Source organism: Channa argus, chromosome 4 (assembly GCF_033026475.1).
Source record: "Channa argus isolate prfri chromosome 4, Channa argus male v1.0, whole genome shotgun sequence".
Taxonomy (NCBI): Eukaryota; Metazoa; Chordata; class Actinopteri; order Anabantiformes; family Channidae; genus Channa; species Channa argus.
This window is the reverse complement of record NC_090200.1, coordinates 28,521,235-28,540,701: the sequence shown is the minus strand read 5'-3', so window position 1 is coordinate 28,540,701 and position 19,467 is coordinate 28,521,235. Positions and strand designations below refer to the sequence as shown.

Genomic DNA, 19,467 nt, shown 5'->3' with positions numbered 1-19,467 from the left:
TTATAATGCCTATTCTTTTTCTTCTTATTATTATTATTATTATTAATTCTTATTATAATGAACAACAAATTGTTCACCAAATGTCAAATCATTTGATTTGTATGGGTAATAGCTCCAACACTTCTGCCAAATTACACACATCTGAATGATGATTGCTCACATCAACATTTACCACAAAGATCTAGTTTTTATTAACAAGATGGAACAAAATAATTTGATGTCAGCATGCATTCAACACTATTAGTCAAATGCAAAATCGATTTAAAAATATCAAGACTATATTGATGCAAAATAATACAGTATGTTGTGTTGTTGCTACACTTTTCCAGGAAGTTCAGGACAGAGCATTCCTAATTATGACCATATGAAAGATTAAAATGAGAGACATCCAGACTGGTAAATGCTGCCTGTTGTCTCCTACGTGTTGGAGTGCCGTTCTTTTGTGCGGGATGTTGATAATAGACAGAGAAGGCAATTTAGAGCCAGGACAACAGATCAATTGAGACAAGTGGATGTGGCAACAAAGAAGTCATTGGCCTCACTGATTGTTACTGACATTACCACAGTAAATGTGAAGTCACTCTGACTGAATAAGTTATACAATAAATCAAATAAAATAAAGTTTTATTTCTAAGCCCATTTTTAGGTGTTTGTTGCTTTTTAGTGATTTGAACTGTCGGTATGGGGGACTTTTCTCAGACATCAGAGTTCTGATAAACTGTGTTTTAACTCAATTAAACTCAGTTTTAAGTAGATGAAGTAGAGAGCAGCATTTCTGTTGCCTCAGTAAACTCACTACTGAGAAATCTCTGCTGGGTGTTGGAGATTAATTGTGTTTTGTTTTGGCATGTCACTTTTATTCTCACATATGCAGTAGTCAGAGGGTTTAGTCTTTTGGCTCAAAACAGCTGCTGTTTGAACTGTAGATCATTGTGTTGGTCTGTGATACACACAGGCTAGACACTGGTGTGTGTGTGTAAGAGAGTCAGGTTTGCAGAGAACCCCCTCCTACATCTCTGACTTTATAGTGGACTGGCTGTGTCTGGCTGCAGGGGTGGAACAATCATTCACTTGTGACCTGTGTTTGTGTGTGTGTGTGGTTTTTCGGTGGTACAGTACATGCTGATATGCTCACAACACATGGGACATGCACAGTATGCTGTGTGCAACTTGTGTGGGTGGGAGTGTGCTTTCAGCAGTCATATGTGGAGACTGGGTGGGAGTGTGTGTGTGTGTGTGTGTGTGTGTGTGTGTGTGTGTGACAGCATCATAGCTTAATACTGATGTATAAATGAGATGTGCCTAAAAATGTGTTTCACGGACCGCAGAAAACTTTACACTCGCTACAAAGAATCTTAAAAACCTAATCCAAACAAGTCTGTTTATCATGACTCTTCCTTCTCTTTCTTTCTGTCTTCATTCCCTGTTAGATCCAAAGGGGGAGGGATGTTGGCTTGCCTGTCCAGTCTTGCCCTCAACCTGCCACAGTAACATTATGTACAGGTAAGACCTTCAGAGGGAAGATGACATGAGTGCAAATTAGTTATTTTGAAACACGGTACAGAATAATTTATTTGTCAGTATGTGAAGGGAATCACCAATGTGAAGCTAATCTTTACACCTCAGCACTGAACTAGCCACCTTCATGGGGTTCAGGGACCTACAGTAAATATTATGTACAAGTTGAATCTACCAACAGAACATGGACATAAGTTCACTGGGACAGGATAGACAGAAACAGAGATGCCATGAAACATAACACACGCTTCAGAAACCTGAGGGATGTGCATGAAAAAACAGTTAAGTTTATAATTCCGTGTAGTCAAATACTTAGTATAAAAAGTTGGAAAAAACATTTTGAGCCATAGAGAGTCATAGAGAAGTGGAACTGACCTTATGCCACTGTTTCTGTGTGCTACACACAGAGTGCATGAGCAGGCAGGAGGTATGAGAGCAGCAGACTTGGTTAAAAAAAAAAAGTGTAATGTTTTACTCAGCTGGACAAAGAGTATGTAATCATTATGCAGGACAAAGCTACCTTTCTATGGTTCTATCAAATGGATTTCACAACACAATTATATGAATAATCAACTTTAAATGCATTATTCAACTTAAAAAATAAATAATACTAATGCTCATTGCTAGTAGATGTAGCCCAGACGAACTCTGGTGGGAATGTGATGCAAATAAGATCCAGTTCAAATCAGTAGATTTTATTACACGCCCATTTCACAGTGTGATTTCCTTACGAAGTGTGAAGCTGTGTTGTATATTAACATGTTATTGTGTGCGCAGAGTGACTTTTTTTCTTGGTTTATTGCTCACGTAATCACCACAATTATTAACAAATGCCAGTTGTGCAGTTTTTCCATGTTGCAGTTTGCACTCAGTACCGGAGTTTTACCAAATCCGCGTGCGGGGGAAAAAAACAAACAAACAAAAAAAGAACCAAGAGGAAAACAGAGCCAATTTACAAACTTCACACAGACGTCCACTGATTCAGAGCAGAGCAAAGGAACTATAGGTTTCAAATGCTCTGAGGGTATTTTCCAACCTGTATATTGTTTGTTCTGATTTGGATCAATGGACCAGCTTGTAAATTTGGTCTGTTTTTTTTCTTGCTTTGGTTTCCTAGAAACATAGGAACTGTTGGCCTGTTCTGTATAGCTAAATATGAAATACTAAGAGTAAAGTGGATGCAGCAGATGTTAAATGAAAAAATATACAAATTGAGGTCCAAACATATTCACCAGAAACAAACCGCTTCAGAGTTCGTTTGGGACCAGACCAAGACCACTCTGACTAAAGAGTCTCTGTTGTTGTTTGGTTTCAAACTGGGATGAGATTGCTTTGGTCAGACCTGTGCAAACGAACCAGAGTCATTTCATGTCATTTCACATCCTCTAAGCAGGAACCATGCAACAGATGACATTGTGTTGTCTGTCATACAAACACACATTCAATCTGGGTGTCTACAGTTTTGATGGTACGAGAACAGCTTCCTGTCTCAAAGGATTGTGTGTTGAGCTCCACAACATGTTAAAACATGTTGTAACATCTAACAATCCACCTCTGTTTTTTGTTGCTCACCGACCCAGGTGTTTCTGTCTCTCCTGCTCACTTTTCTGTCTTTCTCTGTCTTATTTTTCCCCAGACGTACATCCCATCAGAGAAGAGTGTGTGTCAGTGTGTGTGTTGCACAGAGACGGCGACAGTTTGGAAGTCAGCGCTAAACTGGATGACAGCGTCTTTAAAAAGGTAGCAAACCCCCAAAATACGGAGTGACCTGAGCTCCTTATGGCTGCTTGTATAAAAACACACTTGTGTCAGATGATTTGATGTCAGCACTGCAGCTGTGTTCCTGCCAGGCTCAGAAAGAAGTGCACTCCAGCAGTTTTTCTAAAATTAACTGGGATGGGGAAACCTCTGGTGAAACAAGTGTTATGTAACAGACTGCAACACATTTTAGCCTCTGCAGCTTGGCAGGGACATGAGACTTGGCTGTTCCATGCAACTCCATGGACACTGAGTCAGAAACTGAATAACATGCAGGTCTTGTGGAACCAGGAAGTTTAGATCACGTACAGTGCATGGTCTTTTGGTTTACTGGATACTGCACACAACTTTGAGGTTTTTTACTATGGTACAAAAACATGGTTTCAGTTGTGTTTGTGTGTGATCGGTGAAGCTTAGTGTGACTCACTCGTTCTGGAAGAGGCCTTTTTCCACTGAATTCTCTCATAACCCTGCAACTCCAGGGGCAATATAGGCTAGGAAAATTATGGCTGCTTTTTCCCAGAACTGTGTCTTGCAGGATCCTTTGGAATCCCTTTGGAATCTGACAAGTACTCCAGTTATGAAACAGACAAATGGTTTTAGAAGATTAGGATGGATTGTAGAAGGGGTGTGTGTGTGTGTGTGTGTGTGTGTGTGTGTGTGTGTGTGTGCGTGCGTGAGTTTAAAAGAGAGAGAGAGAGATAAGATCCATTATTAACTGTGATAGAGACTTCAGTGACACAGCTTTTGTCTCATTTTCCTTTCTAGCCCAATCCTCCCCCCTCTGTTGGACACAGGGAGAGAAAGGTTTGCGTCTCATCAGATGATGCATCAGTGCAAGCAGAGGTCTTTCCTGGTGATGGGGCTTCATCAGCTGGAACAGCTGATCCTGTGTCCCCTCAGAGTTCCCGACTGTCCTGGAAGTCAGAAACAGAGGACAGAGGTAAACTCCTCAGTTTGTTCAAGTTTGTCATACAGTTGGTCTGGGTGCTGTTTTTTTTTTTATCTCTTACTGAAAAAAGATCTCTACTAAATAATCCAAATATAATTACAAATATAAAACAGAAATAAACTGTAAACTTGAGAAATTGAGAAAATAACTAAATTAAATCATCACTGGTGTAGCCAATTGGACATCATCCCAAACAGAGCATCAGCTTCATGCTCTCGGGATGCTTCTCTGCAGCAGGTACTGGAAGGCTTGTAAAGGTAGAGGGGAAAATGAATGTATCAAAATATAGAGGAATGCTGGAGGCAAACCTGATGCGAGCTGCAAGATAACAGTGATTTGACTGATTTGTCTTGAAGTCCAGTGACTCCAAGCATACATCCATAGCTTTTATGTTATCAGTTATTTGTAGTATAGTTTGTATAGTTTAACAAACTAAATCTAAATCCCAGGCGGAGGATTGACATCAGCAGCAGGAGGTGGAGGAGGAGAAGAAGAGGAGAAAAAAGATCAGCTTTTAGAAAATCCCATCTCCTCAGCCATTTTGCGAGCCTCCATCCGTTCCTTGTCTCCATTTCGACGTCACAGCTGGGAGCCAGGCAGGAGCAGCTCTGCTACAGATACCGAAATCACACAGCGCAGGTACTGGGTTTCCAACAACATTTGGCCATCAGCATCATGGCAGGCTTTCTGAGTTTAAAATGTCTGGTCTTGAAACTTGTCTAGTCATTAAACTTTAGAGCCAAAGCTCCTCAAAGGGCTGCTTAGGCTTTAAAGAACCATCAGAGAATAAGATTGTTCTAGAGAGACATAGAGTAAGATTAATGACACACCACGTTGTGTTAATAATGTGGGAAACTTCAGGGGAACTTGCTTTCTGAACTTTCTGAGCTGTGGGTTGTGCGGCGGAAGTTTAGACATAGGGTGCTATCTCTCAGCTTTATCTCTCTCTATCAGTGTTTATCTCCATTCTCTATCTCTATCCATGTTTCCTGCTTCTCTCAGCTGGATCACTGCAGTCTTCATTTGCTCATTTTCATCATTCATCAAACACCTCATCTGGTACTTTATCTGTTAATTGGGTAAGAGTTGTTCAGTGTCCTTGGTGCTGTACCTTATCCACAGAGGAACCATTCAGGAGTTGGGTGCAGAAGTTAACATACCCTTATTTTGAAATTGCTTATAACTAATGGAGTTTAACTGAAGAGTATAAGAGTATAATGCAAAAAGCCTTTTTTTACACCATCAATATGATATTTAATACACATTCAGCTAGTAGTTTTTTCTTAATCAAACATTAAATTATCAAGTGTTTGCTCCAATACTCATTATTTTACCATTCTTTCTGATAAAGAAACTACTACTGATTATGCATTAAATATTATGTTGATGGAAACAAATCGTTTTTCTCTTTTTGCCTTTTTGCACTTTTGCACCAAACCCTACATGGTGACAGCAAAAGCTAATAAAAGAATCAATGGATTATCTTCAGTGCTAAGGCCCAGTTCTCTTCTCTATTAAGGTGCTGATGCCTCTATACCTGTGTTAGTTATCAGACCAGAGACTCAGCCAGCTGTCCAACATCAGTTAGCGCAGCACGATTCAGTTGCCTTGACTGTCCCTACAAATATCGTAACTATCAAATAGAGTTATAAAAATAATAATTATTACTTTTGTAAATACAGTTCTGCCTATAAAAAGGAGAGATTAAATACTAAAGCTCTCATTTATTCATCTGTTAGCTTAAGAGGAGATATTGGGCTTGTAGTTTGCAGGTTTATAATTTCTATGTTGGGGGCTGTACTGAAAGAGTTTTGGGTGATTTTCTATTTCAAAAAATTCTGAACATCCCAGCCCGATCTGTTCTCTTTCACTAGCTTGCAGAAAGCCTGCTAGGTATGAACTAGGGCTGTGACCAAATAAAAACAATATGAGGCAGCATTCTTTAACACAGTGTTGATGCAGCAGTGTAGTGACATTAACGCACACAGAGAAGAATAAAGGTCACACAGAATAGAGCAAGTTGGCACAGGAAGAGGTGTATGCCACATCTACTTACTATTGCCGAGCAAGTGCACCCACATTAGAAACCTGGTTTAATGAAGACATGGTCCTAATTTTTCCTCACAACTGAAAAACTAAGCAGAGCAGCGAGAGCATTTAGTCACTCACTTGAGTGAGTCGGTGCCACTGTGCACTTTGTAGGTGTGCAGGTCCAAAACCGAGGTGTATATCTGAACATCCATGACATTTGTAGATTACAGTGTCAGGAAGGTCTCATGACAGACACAATTAAGATTTGGGTGATCTGTTTTACGCAGATACTCAGCAACACTCCAGCTATGCTATGCAACTAGAAATATGACTCCTTTAAAATCGGCATAAAACATGCTCTGCACTGGATGACTGGTCAGACTCATCACATGTTGACTTTGCAGAGTTTCATTCAGCACAAAATCACAGCTTCTGAAGGGAAAACTGAGGTGGGGAAAATGTTGATGTTCAACTATAACCTACAGCTGTCTGTAATGGCATACCATCTTTCAGAGCCACACTGACCAAGCTACCAGAGACCTGTCAGAGGAATAAGACCGACATCTGCTACTGAAATAACATTTGATTTGATTGAATTATAGATCACGATGGGTGGAAAATCACCAGTTACATGTTTAGTTCAGAATTAAGAAGCTAAAAAGAGCAGCTATCATGGACACTGGCTTTAAAGGACACAATTGCTTCATCTCTTCACGTCTATCCCTTCTCTCTTTCCACTAACGGCCCATCTGTCCCTTCTCCCAGCTCACTGAAGAGTCTGTCAGGAGAGGTGAAGAGAGCCAAACCCCCCCTCCACAGGAGAAGGTACACCTTACATCCCTTACCTGCTTCCCCACACATCATTCTGTCTCTTTCCCAGTCCACATTTGTCTTTTTACTGCTGCGTATTGTGTGTTTCACACGGCACTTCAGACAACAGAAAGACTTTTGGAGACATGGTAGAGGATGACTGTGTGCCATAATTTGTATCAGTCTGCCAGTGATTTGTAAGAAAAGGGGAAGCTTTAAAAACACGACTTCATTGTTCTCCTTCATAGGCACCACATGAAGCGTTTGCGTGGCGTTTGCCATTGTTGTATATTATTACTGAAGTACATTTAATCTGTCTTAATCTGTTCATTTAATCGTCCCAGCATCAGCCTGCTCATATGACAGTCTAGACACACACACCCAGTGCTATGCATGGTATCCAACGAAAAAGTCAATAATGGAATGAAAGAAACACCTCAACCCAGTCTCCTAGGAGTGAGGATGGGGATGGAAAAATCATTGTCATTCAGTCTAATATGGTGCAGTTATGAGTGTCAGGTCCAGCTCATCAGCACCTCAGCAGCTGGACACAAACATCTGTCTGCATATCATCTACACGTGGAATCAGTTATGTCTTTGCTGCTTAACCCCAGTGAGGACAGGAGACAAACTACTTATTGTGAACTTAAAGATGCACATGATTCTGTTGCAGGGATTAATAGGGCCCCTATATTTATATCTATATATAGATATAGATAGATAGAGATATAGATATTTTAACATGCAGCAGTAAGCTGCAATTATCTAAACTGAGACTGATGCTTCAGTGTTTCGCCAATTCCAGTATTTGTGTGTCCTGTCAGCACACATTACGCACAAATGAAGACATTATGCACACATATTGTATGGATCAGTTTCACTGATAAATATCTCAAATGATCACAATCTAATCTTATTTCCAAAAAAGTTGAAAAATGTATGCTAATTTTTAATTGGATGACAGCAAAACATTTCAACACTTGATCACTTCTTACAACAGAGTCATTTTATTTTACAGTGGCAATCAGAGTGAGTGGGAAAGAATATGGATTTGTTCTAAGATTCTGCAGAACAGGTGTGCCATGGTGTTCTCTTTGGTGCCATGGGTGTCACAGTGGAGAGAGACATTCAGTCTGGCAGCAGGTTTTATTGACTGTTGCTGCACCAATGAGTGCTATGAAGGCTGATTCTGTGGACAGAGTTTAAGCAAGAAGTTGATAAATGCTGCAGAAAGTGTCTGTTTGGAGGCCTGTAAAGCCTTTTACTTCACATAGTGACAACTGAATAAGCTCCGTAGAAGTGCTCTGTTTAGGCGCATGGCTGTTATCATCACATCATTAATTCATCTCTTCTGACTCATTTGAGATTTAAAGTGTCTCTTTCATCACACATCTAATCAGTTCTCTTTCCTTCATCCATCCTTCATCCCTCTGTCTTTCCACTTCTCCAGTATGAGCTGGTGTCCATCCAACCAGTGTCATCCTGATCAGGAGCAAATAGACAGCAGAAGGTAAACAGTAGACAGTGCTGCTTCTGGAGCGGAAATGTTTAACTGTAATGTAACATGAACGTGCTCAGAAATGCACAACAGCATAATAAAATTGCTTCATGTTTGTGTTTGCACCCAGCTACAGTCTAGAGCGTCTGGAGGTGCAGAGGGGAGGGCTTCAGACTCCGCATTCCATTCTGAGCGATCGGGAGGAGATGACTTCAGGTAGAAGTTTGTGTCTGGAAAGCCAGGAGAGAGGCTCCCTTATCTCCCTTACTGAGGAGGAGCAAGAGGGAGAAGGCCTCAGCATCGATAGCCAGGTGAGTGTGTGTGTCTGTGTGTGTGTGTGTGTGTGCGCGTCCTTTGATACACTGTATAGTAGGACTGGGCGATATAGCTTCTTTTTCTTCTAGAGATGTAATGACATGCTTAATTTTACAATATCACATAAAACAACTCATTGATGCCATTGTGGGACTTGTGATATTTCCCCCCTCTTGTTTGTTTAAGACCTCATGTCAGGTACTGTCAATGAAAAGCAGCTGTCCTACCATGTTTCATCACCAAACCCTGACCAAATCCATCTCCATGGTAACCATCAGTCACCGTGATCTAGATGGTGAGTTTCCGCTTTGAAATGATTCTTTTGTTCTTCTTCATCCTTGCAATCTTGAGCTCATGCAGTAAGATCGTTCTTTGACTTGTTTACCTGTTCATCCTGCTACACCCCACCCACACATTTCAGCAAGAGGATTTTTTCGGTCAAAGCGACGAATCAGCTTCTCCCTAAGTATCTCCCCGCTCCTCAACAAAAATAGACGCTTCTTTTCTATTGGCTCTTCCTCCAGTGATGAGGAGGAGGGAGGGAGTAAGTATGATGAGTGTAGCTGTAGTCCTTTGTGTCCTCTGTCGGTGTGACGTCTTGTAACGCTGCCCCACAAAACAACAAACGCTCACAAAAATGTTTCTGCCTTCTCCTGTCTAACATTGGCCTACCTTTTAGATCACTGTACCTCTCACCAGTGTCACAAATACACTTTGGTGGTTCTTTACTAGAACAAAATTCCTCTTTAGGCTTACTGTGTATTAACCACGCCTAAACCCTTTCATAAACCTTCCTCTATACATATATGGCACTGACAGCCAGAAGAAAGAGTGAGAAACATCCCAGATGGCTCTATGTTTAGCATAAAGAGCCTGAGTGAAAGGGAGGAGAAGGGGTAATGAAAGGCAAACAGCCTGGATGCTCATATACTCTAGGGAAAAAACAATGAACATGCTGTGATTTTGGGAATGACAACACGGATTAAATTGTTCGTACTATCTTTGGTTAATAGATTTATTCAGACTGAGACCAAGCCCCAAGAGGTTAGTAACAGGTAGAAACTCTTCAGAGTTCAAAGAATAAGACCCTCACCCCTTTAGGCATAAAGTGTGGAGTTTAGATTTAAAGGCCCAACAGAGACAAGCTGATGACAAGCTTGTCATCTCAACTCTTGAGCAGTTTGAGCAGATGTCACTAAATTTAACTTTAAACAATTGTTTCAGGTGTCATGGAAACAGTAAAAGCATGTAGTGTAGCAATTGTGTTGACCTGATGAGATGATGATTATGCCTTTTTTCTTTCTGTAGGGGTCAGCTCATTCTCCAGTAATGCCAGCTCCCTGGAGTACAGGTAAGTCTGTTTGTGGATCAAGTTTAATTTTGAAACGACAATACCACACACTGAATTAAACTGTAATTAAATGCATGGTGCCATGAATTGTATAAAATGTGACAAGATGTTGAGGTTACCCACTGGTAAAAATTATTCATTTACAATAAAATAAGCAGACTGATAACTCCTGTGTGTATTAGCTGGCTTTATAATGGCTGTGTGTGATTGTCAGCATTTCAGAGGAGGAGCCTGGCCCTCTGCGGAGCGAAACCGAGGGAAAAGGAGGACCTAGAATCAGCCGGACGTTCAGCTACCTCCGCAGTAAGATGACCAAGAAAGGAAAGGTGAGAACTCCTGTTAAAAGTTACACACAGAGTCACACATACACCACTACAACAATGTTCATACACTACACCATTTAAACACAAAGACAAAGGTGGTCAGCTATTTTTGGTAATGTCCAACCAGTTAGGCGTTACATCTGACCACCATGTCACCTCAAAAACCCCAAAATATATATATGTATGTGTGTGTGTGTATTTCATATCTTTATATATATATATATATATATTCAATGAACAGAGATTCAATGAACAGAGATTCAATGAACAGAGATTCTTTATTTGTCTGCAATAAAAAAATAGGTCAGAAGTCAAATCTCACATCATATACAGAGTTTTTTTTAATTAATTTATAAATGGTCAAAAATATGTTCTTGTGTTTGTGTTGTTTGAGTATATTAAGGAGGTTGAAATAAAATCATTGCATTGTCTCATTGCCACATATCTGATATGACAAACGTGCAAATAGTGGAATACTCAAATTCAACAACTGGATCTGATTCGACTGAAATAATTCTCAGTCAGATACATCTCTAGCGTTCACTAAATGCTCTGCAGCTGTATTACAGCAACTAAGGACATTCTAGATGGAGCAGATTACTTCACCCAACTGTGTTATATACTTCTTAGCACGGTAATACATAAGCTACTATAGACTGCAAAAGGTTACTGTGCCACATAATATATTTAGCACAATTCACATACAGAGCAGGGTAGATGGTGTCATCACTGAAACAGCATAAGCAGCTGACATGAGGAAGTTTAAACAGCTTTGTGGTTTTCCTTCTCCCCTTCAAATTCTTTCAGCACAGTCTGTCTATGGGATTCCTGTCAAGGTTTGTTTGTTGCTGGTAAACCATGGTGACTAAAGAGCGTGGCACTTTTTTCCTGACTTTGATTGGGAGAAAGTTCTTATTTCTAACATTTGTTTTTGTAGTGTGAATAATTATAATGTAGAGCAAAAATGAAATAAGAAACTATAAACATCTACACTGCCAAGAGAAGGTTTGAAAACAACTACACACTTTTGAATTTGTGTCTTCTTCTGTTGGTTTATTCAATCACATGGGTGTAAAACACTCAACAAAATTGAAAAAAAAAATGTAACGTGTATTAAGCACAGAATACAATTTGTTGGGGGGATAAAATAAAGTTTTAAACGCAAATTTGATTTGACTATTTTCCTGTGCTCAAATATGCTTAAAAATATTTTTCATTTTTTGTTTTGTGATGTTTAAACCCATTCATTTAAATAAAACCAACACAACACAATAGAAATACAAAAGTTTGTATATGTTTACAAAGTTTTTCTTGGCAGTGTATTTGAAGTGTTAGCAAAAGAATCAGTCACTCTGCATATATATGCATGTCCTTCAGATTTTTTTCGTCCACCTCTGACTTATTTTAGAAATATGGTTCTCAGATTTGAATTGTATAGTTTTTTTGCTCTGCCTGTAGCACAGGAAGAGTATAACAGGGGTGCTGTTTGAATAAAACCCCCAGAGGAGGGACTTAATTATATTTTTAAAGGAAGTTTTATGTTAGTTTCAGTTTTAGTACATAAAGTTTTTTTATAAATCGAGGGGGCATCACTGTGTATTTCATCTGTCTCAATCGTTATTGCTTTGCACATGCTCTGCAGTATCTTCACAGGATGTGCAATGTGAAGAAAGACAATAGCTCCAAGACATTGTGGTCTTTTTTTTTTTCTTGCACAATTCCCATTTACATGACTTACCTACTAGAGAAATTTGCCTGCATTTTTACTCTCTTCTACAAATTCTGGAAGAGCACGGTTTTGGAACATCTTATCAAATAACTTCCAGCTTTTTCACTGCATCACTAATACTACACTGTGAAATAATTGGGAAAAAGTGCTTCATTTGGGATCATTTAGAGATTTTCTGTAGTCTAAATTCAAGTACGTTCATGTTTATGTCCCAGGTCCTTTTTCATTTTAACTTCAGCAGAATATTTCCTGTACAGCAAGTCTAAAATAAAGTGAAACTAAACAAAAACTGAAGTGAAACAAAATATTCAAAGACGTGAATAAATGGAAACAGAACAGAAAAGATGGGAGGGTTTTACTGACATGTAGTCTATAAAAATTAAATAAAATGCAAAAATAACATGATTCAAACTAATGCTCCAATATGAAATATGAATTTCGTCATCAGACACCAGAAAACAGTTTTAAGTTTATGTTGAAATTGTGGCTTTGTGAAGATGGTGCAAACCACTGCAGACAGACAGTAAAACAGTAAAAAAGGAACTGTGCGTGTGAGGGAAGATGTTTGCTCACTCACTTCCTGACTTGAAAGCAGTCAGGACCCGGTTGTACAGTGACAGAATCAAAATGACGAACGTGAGACGATCAGAGAACAAAATGCAGCCAGGGTTTTACACTGAAGGATAAAGAAAGATAAAGAGACAGACTGGAGGGGACAGTAAGAGCCATGTTGAATAAGAGGTTCAGTCTTTCAGTGAGGTGGAGAGGAGAACTTGGATCAGATGGGGTAAGAAGATGACTCTGTGTGTGTGTATTGATAAGAGTAAGGAAAGTTCTCATCAGAAGTTTCAGAGTAGATTATGTGTTTTATTAAATCACGCAGTTTGTTAGTAACAGGGCGCAAAAAAAAAAAAAAATGCACTAACAATGCATTGACCAAAACCTCTCACACCTAGAGCCAGTTTCACATGACGTCATTATTCGTTCATATTCATATTCAGTAGTCACTCATTATTACAAACACTGGATGGTGATGTGAGAGCCGGGTGTACATGTAGTAAAAGGAGCATGTCACTGTGTGAATGCATATCTTTTCATTAAAGACACTAACACAGATCGTTTTCACTTTTTTCAGTCAACTCACTTTGGCTTGTTAAAACATGCATTCATTGTTATTTAGGTTGTATGTAGGATTTGTGGGTGAAATCCTGATTTCTGAAAGATAACACTGAATTATTGGCCTTAGTAACAGTAGTTTCCAGTAGATATATTTGGTTAAATCATCTCCACATGTACGTGCTGCTATTTCACACATTTGTTCTTATAACTAAAAAAATATTTTGACTTTAAAATTTTATTAAATAAATTTAAACTAGTTTTATACAGTGATTATATTGAATAGAAAGTGGTACTACTTTTTGTAGTGGATCCATTGCTGTACATTTGTCTTTATGGTACTGATGTGATGTTTTTAGTTTAAATTTAATATTTTGGTTACACTTTGTTGTAAAGCAGAAGAAGTAGTGAAAGTTTTCTTAGATGTTCATGGTTCCCACAGGGGGATTCAGTTTAGGTTAGTTTTTTAACTTTAAATAGTCTTTGGCAGCCTGTGTGATATTTAGGTTCCAGTATTGAGTGTGATTTTCATTAAAGTTAAAATATTTGTAAATCACGCTATAGATATTTATAGATAAATGCAAAGTTATCTATAAATTATTGACCATGATATAATGTATAACAAATAATTACTGTTCACAGCTAATGTATTACTATTAAAAAAATACAATATTATGCATACAAAAAGTACTATGATAAAACATCTTTGTACCCCACATTGGTTTGTTTTCCCTATTCTGTATGTTTATGTGCTATATGACAGATTATAGCTGCCCAGTCAGTCCTGTGTTTCTATCTGGTAAATTTTGCATTCTGTCATGTGGCACATGCAAACTGTTCTTTGTATTTATTTCCATCATTCTTGTTCTAACTAGAAAAAAATCCTATGCTGATGATATCTTCTATGCCCTTAACAGCATTTCAAACTAGACCTTTTCCACATTATTTGTAAACCTGGAGACCTGTCTCTTGTGTGCAAACCTGTTCCTAAACCTCTCTATTCTCTAAAAGGAGATGTAATTGAAATTTAACTTTGTAAATGCTAGGGACAGACCTCATGTAGAACATTTTAATTCATTACTGTAACATACATAAAGAGGGCATCTCTGGGATCTCTGGTCTAGAAGGCACACCCTTGTCTTCAAGCCCTAGTGTCTAAGCGGCTGAAATATTTAACATCCTTTGTTTAGTTCAGAGCTCATAACCATGACACCACTTCACAGGAGAGACTGACATTCAAAATTCCTTAAACCAGCTGTGAACTGGGACAGACTGGTTAACAGTACTATGCACCTTGCTTCTGGAATTAGCTGCGGCACTCATTAAAGGTTTTACTGCTGACATAAATGGTGCATCATTTGTACAGTTTTTACACTGCCGTCACGGTAACAGTAGATGACATCTTTGGGTATTTGAGAATATTTTGGGGAGTGTTGTAAATTACCAAGAAGAACTGCTTCAGGTACAAACAACAGAATATTCTCTTTGCTCATTTCCTGTGTCTCTATGGTTTTCAGGAGAAGGAGAGGAGAGGAGAAAAAGACAGAGAGAGTAAAGAGAGAGAAAAGAAGAATCCAAATGGTCATGTCTTCGTCCAAGTCAGTCCGCCTCCTTCTGCAACCTGTCAACACTGCATCAAACTTCTTCACAACAAGGAAACCTTCCTCTGCAACAGTAAGACTTTTTTTTCACTCACACCTCCTATTCAGTTGGTTTTGTTCTTTCTTATAATTTGAACATTCTCAGAAGCTAAAACTGCTTGAATGCTAATATTGTGGCTGTATTTAAATTAAATTGCTTTAACCTCAATCAACTGATGTGTTAGTCCCAGTCTGCCTCAGCTCCAAGCCCACTGGTTCTTGCTCAATTTATAAATGGTTAAATAAACTCCTCAAAAATTCATAGTTACATTTAAAAATACGATTCAGTGATTTTCTAAATTGGCTGTTCAAAGTTTTTAGTTTTTTTTTTTATTAAATATTATTAATTTATTCAATTCAAGTATATTTATATAGCGGAAATTCACAACAAAGTCATCTGACTTTACAGAATGAAGTCAAAGACTATAAAGATATATAGAGAACCCAACCATTCCCCCTTGAGCAAGCCCTAGGCAACAGAAAAACTCCCTTTAACAGAAGAAACCTCCAGCAGAACCAGGCTTAGGGTGGGCAGCCATCTGCCTTGGCCGGTTAGGGTGAGTGGAAAGTGGAGAGAGAAAAGTAAAGGGCAACAAAGGCCACAACAAATCATTGTGTTCTGCTGCTGCACCAGGATGGTGCGTTTTTCCAGCAGCAGATTAATCTACATTGGGTGCTCATTGGAATATTTGGGGCAGCAGCACAGTGTGTTGTGTCAGATTTCACTTACATGCTTTAGTATTTTTTTTGAAAATATTTAAACACAATGGCACACAGGAAGAAGATAAACCTGACTTTGATACACACACAGTACTTGAGGAGTAGTGAACTACGCATAACCAAACTAGTAGTTAAATTGCATTTTGCAGTAACTTTATGGTAGTTCAATTACATGCATTTATACTTACATTTAAGTAGTTAAATAACTTTTTTGTAATTGTTTTTGTGGAGCTAACTGCTGAAACTACAAACAGAAAATGGAGTTGCTCTGTTGGGGGCAGGTTTGCTCATCTGCATGAGTTTTCCAGCTAGAAGAGAGGGAGAACAAGGGTCTAATTCTAATGCATTTTGCATCGCAAAAAAAAAAGAAAAAAACAATCTCCACTACAAGTACCACATGTTTTAGAAACAATACTACTTAGATTATCTACATTGTACTTAAAGTACAATAGTAAAAAGTACTCCAAAGTAAACCATGTATGTTAAGCAATACTAATGATAATGATTATGGGAAAACATGTTGTTTATTTTAAAAAGGTCAGTGGTCGTTGTCAGTAAAACTGAAACTGATTTAACCACTTTCGAACAGACAGTTTGTTAACCCCTAATGATACGTCAGCAATTAATGGTTTAGAATATGTTTTTATAAACATAAAATTTGGTAATAATGTGGCTAACAGTGAAACTATAAAAAAATCTGCAGGAAAACAGTGATATTAATAGGAAGCTGTAGGTTTAAGGAGGCACAAACAAATTTAATCAATTTGTGTGTGTGTACAGACAAAGACGCCAGCTTTCACAATTCTTTGCTGACACAGTGCATTTGTGTGTTATTACAAAGAGCTGAGATGTGTTGGCGTGTATGTGTGTGTAAGTGTCAAATAGTTAAGTTGTTAGTGTGTAGGAAAACTGCACAGAGAACAGTGCAGTGTGTGAACAGGAAACAAAGATGAGATCATTGTGTGTGTCTGGTTATAGCTTGTTGTGATACTTGTTTGACACTGCAGTAGCTTTATTTTTTGGTTTTTATATCTGTAATACTTAAGAATAGTACAGCACTGACAGGTCCATTTACACTTTAAAACTAAAAGGATACTAAAATTTCAATGATGTAGTAATGATCATCATATGTTGTTTGCAGATTGTGGACTTCATGTCCATAAGAGCTGCAGAGAGAGTCTGTTTGCCTGTTCAAAGATCAAAGCAAAGGTAGGTCTGATTCATATTTATAGGTCATTATTTCTTTGATTTGTCAAATTTGAGGTTTCTTTGAATTTATCTCTATTGTTTTACAGCAAAATAAAAATTATTTAAAATCGCTCTAAAAATAAGTCCTCTGGCCAATAATCTTCAGTTGATTCACAAGTGAACCTCATACACAGTAGTTATGGGGACCTATAAAAGTGTGAAACATTTAGAATGTTATCTATTTCTTCATAAGTATGACCTAAAACAAGATCATATCCATCTGACAAGAGCTCAGGTCTCAAGAACTTGGTAGCGTTTTTGCACAGTTGACGTGAGGCTTCCTTCTTGCAAAATAGATAAAGGAAACACATGTAAATGTAAACAAATGAGGCAAAAACATTACATTTATTTATTTATGTATTTGTTGTTAATTCTGCAAGATGATGTGTAAATATTTGTGTGGCAAAAGTATGTAAACCTCAAAGATTATTAATTTATTTGAATTTAGTGCTGTGCTTTAGTCAGTGGGATCACAATCTGGTGTAAGTGTCTGCTGTACTTAAAGAGGAGACATCTGGTTGTTCACTATCAAAGTCTGATCTTGACAAGACAGGTTTTTGAAGTGTGTCATGGATCGAACAAAGGAGATTTCTGAAGAGTTTAAAAGAAGAGTTGCTGTTGCTCCCCAGGCTGGAAAGGCATTTCTAACGAGTTTGGAATAAAACAAAGGCAACTGTCAGATTATGTACCAATGGAAAACATTTATCACGACTGTCATGCCATCTCCAGGAATGGTCGACCAACAAAGATCAAACAAAGAGCAATAAGTCCACTATCAGGAGAACTTAGAACAACAGTGGTGAACATGTTGTAAAGAGGAAGCTACTACTGTCAGAAAAAAACATTGCTGCCTAGCTACAATTTTTTCAAGGCCATGTACTTAACTCAGAAAGCTGTTGGAATAATGAAACCAAAGAAGAACTTTTTAGTCTAAATGAGAAGTGTTATGTTTGGTGATGACCACATTCTGCATTCCAACAAACATATGAACATTATCTCATCTGTGAAAAAATGGCGGTGGCAGTATCTTAATATGGACTTGCTTTCCTGCTGCTGGATGAGGACAGCTTGCCATCTTTGTTGGCGCCATAAATTTTGAGTTGTACAAGTGAATGCTGTGGTAGGCAAGCCAAGCATCCCTCAATTAAAGCTGTACGTATGGAAATAAAGCCTAAAATCTTTTACAAGCTAATGTGCAGCCCTAATAAACTAGACACATTTAGTTGAAGTTACTGCTGCAAATGGGAGTGACAGCAGTTAGTGAAGGCATTGGATCACATACTGATAAAACTGCTGACAGACACGGTCCTGCTTTTCCCCTAATATTATCACGTATTTATCTCCAACAGCAGTCATTGGTGCCAGAAGCCTTTCCTGGGTCAGCTGGTAACATGAGGAGCAAATGTAAGAACACATACAAACAAACACACTCAGGTTTACTCTGATAATGCACAATCAACCCAGCTGCCCAGTGATGCTACTAATAGTGAAAAGCACAACCAGTCAGACAAGCCAACACTTTATACAGATGATCTAAGCTAAAAGTGAGTCACATGAAATGTCTGTAATAATTCCTCCTAACACAGGAAATCATGTTCCTTCCAATCATTAGTAGCTGACAGTGAAATACAATGATAAATATAATTAATACACTATGATAATATGACACAATGAGTTATTTTTCAATCATTTATGATATTAAAAAGCAGATCACTTATAGTTTGAACTAACACTATAATTGTTTATACTGCTGGTGCTGCACTGTAAATATTATTCACTCGAGAATATGGTGACAGTAAATCTTAATCTGCATGGGCCACAGTGACAAAGATCTGTTGATAAAGACATCTCACTGAGAGTGCTACATTACCCCTCAATATTTCCTAATAGCTGTGGTGCAGGAGGTAGAACAGTCGTCCATCAATCCCACAGTTGTAAATGGTAAATGGTCTGCACTTTATACAGCACTTTTCTACGCTATATAAGTGCAGACCATTTACCATTTAGTCATCCGAGTCCTAAATTTGCACTGTGATGTTTATATATCCAGCTACTTCATCAGGATCATCTGGATCATCCACATTGCCCTCGTCATCACGGGAACAATGGCTGACTGTAACCTCTCCTGATGACCAGCTTCCTGTGATATTTCCCAGGAAATCCCCCAGTATTCTCAACTCGCACAGCAACCTGGCAAAGAGCATCTCCACCAGCAATATAGCAGGGTAATGAGAGTCCATACAAACACACTGCAACACAGATAAACAGCAAATGGGTCATCATTAGTTCTCAGCATTTTGTCCCTGTTGTTTGGTGTTTTAAACGTGTCAACGTGTCAAGTTTTATATCCTCAGCAGATATTTAACTCCATTCTCTCTTATACACATACAGAGTATTGTTAACTTTGCATGCCTACTGGTGATATAAAGTTTACAATTATAAAACACTGAATTGTGGG

The 19,467-nt window shown here is 38.4% G+C and overlaps 1 protein-coding gene across 7 annotated transcripts in view; it reads left to right on the top strand.

Annotated features, from left to right (window-relative positions):
• akap13 (A-kinase anchoring protein 13) overlaps window positions 1–19,467 on the top strand; it is a 114,131-nt gene that overhangs the window by 74,765 nt on the left and 19,899 nt on the right. For 6 of the 7 annotated variants that reach the window (XR_010914246.1, XM_067502283.1, XM_067502284.1 and 3 more), the window contains 14 exons: window positions 1,431–1,503; window positions 3,155–3,258; window positions 4,045–4,219; window positions 4,678–4,867; window positions 7,025–7,084; window positions 8,520–8,579; window positions 8,698–8,878; window positions 9,069–9,177; window positions 10,191–10,233; window positions 10,448–10,559; window positions 14,919–15,075; window positions 16,903–16,970; window positions 18,359–18,413; window positions 19,060–19,234. Coding sequence is in view for 6 of the 7 variants with exons in the window: in XM_067502283.1 (XP_067358384.1) it covers window positions 1,431–1,503; window positions 3,155–3,258; window positions 4,045–4,219; window positions 4,678–4,867; window positions 7,025–7,084; window positions 8,520–8,579; window positions 8,698–8,878; window positions 9,069–9,177; window positions 10,191–10,233; window positions 10,448–10,559; window positions 14,919–15,075; window positions 16,903–16,970; window positions 18,359–18,413; window positions 19,060–19,234 (1,562 nt within the window). In the remaining variant the exon portion in view is untranslated. The remainder of the gene's footprint in view (window positions 1–1,430; window positions 1,504–3,154; window positions 3,259–4,044; window positions 4,220–4,677; window positions 4,868–7,024; window positions 7,085–8,519; window positions 8,580–8,697; window positions 8,879–9,068; window positions 9,178–10,190; window positions 10,234–10,447; window positions 10,560–14,918; window positions 15,076–16,902; window positions 16,971–18,358; window positions 18,414–19,059; window positions 19,235–19,467) is intronic. The other variant, XM_067502285.1, reaches the window with a different exon arrangement.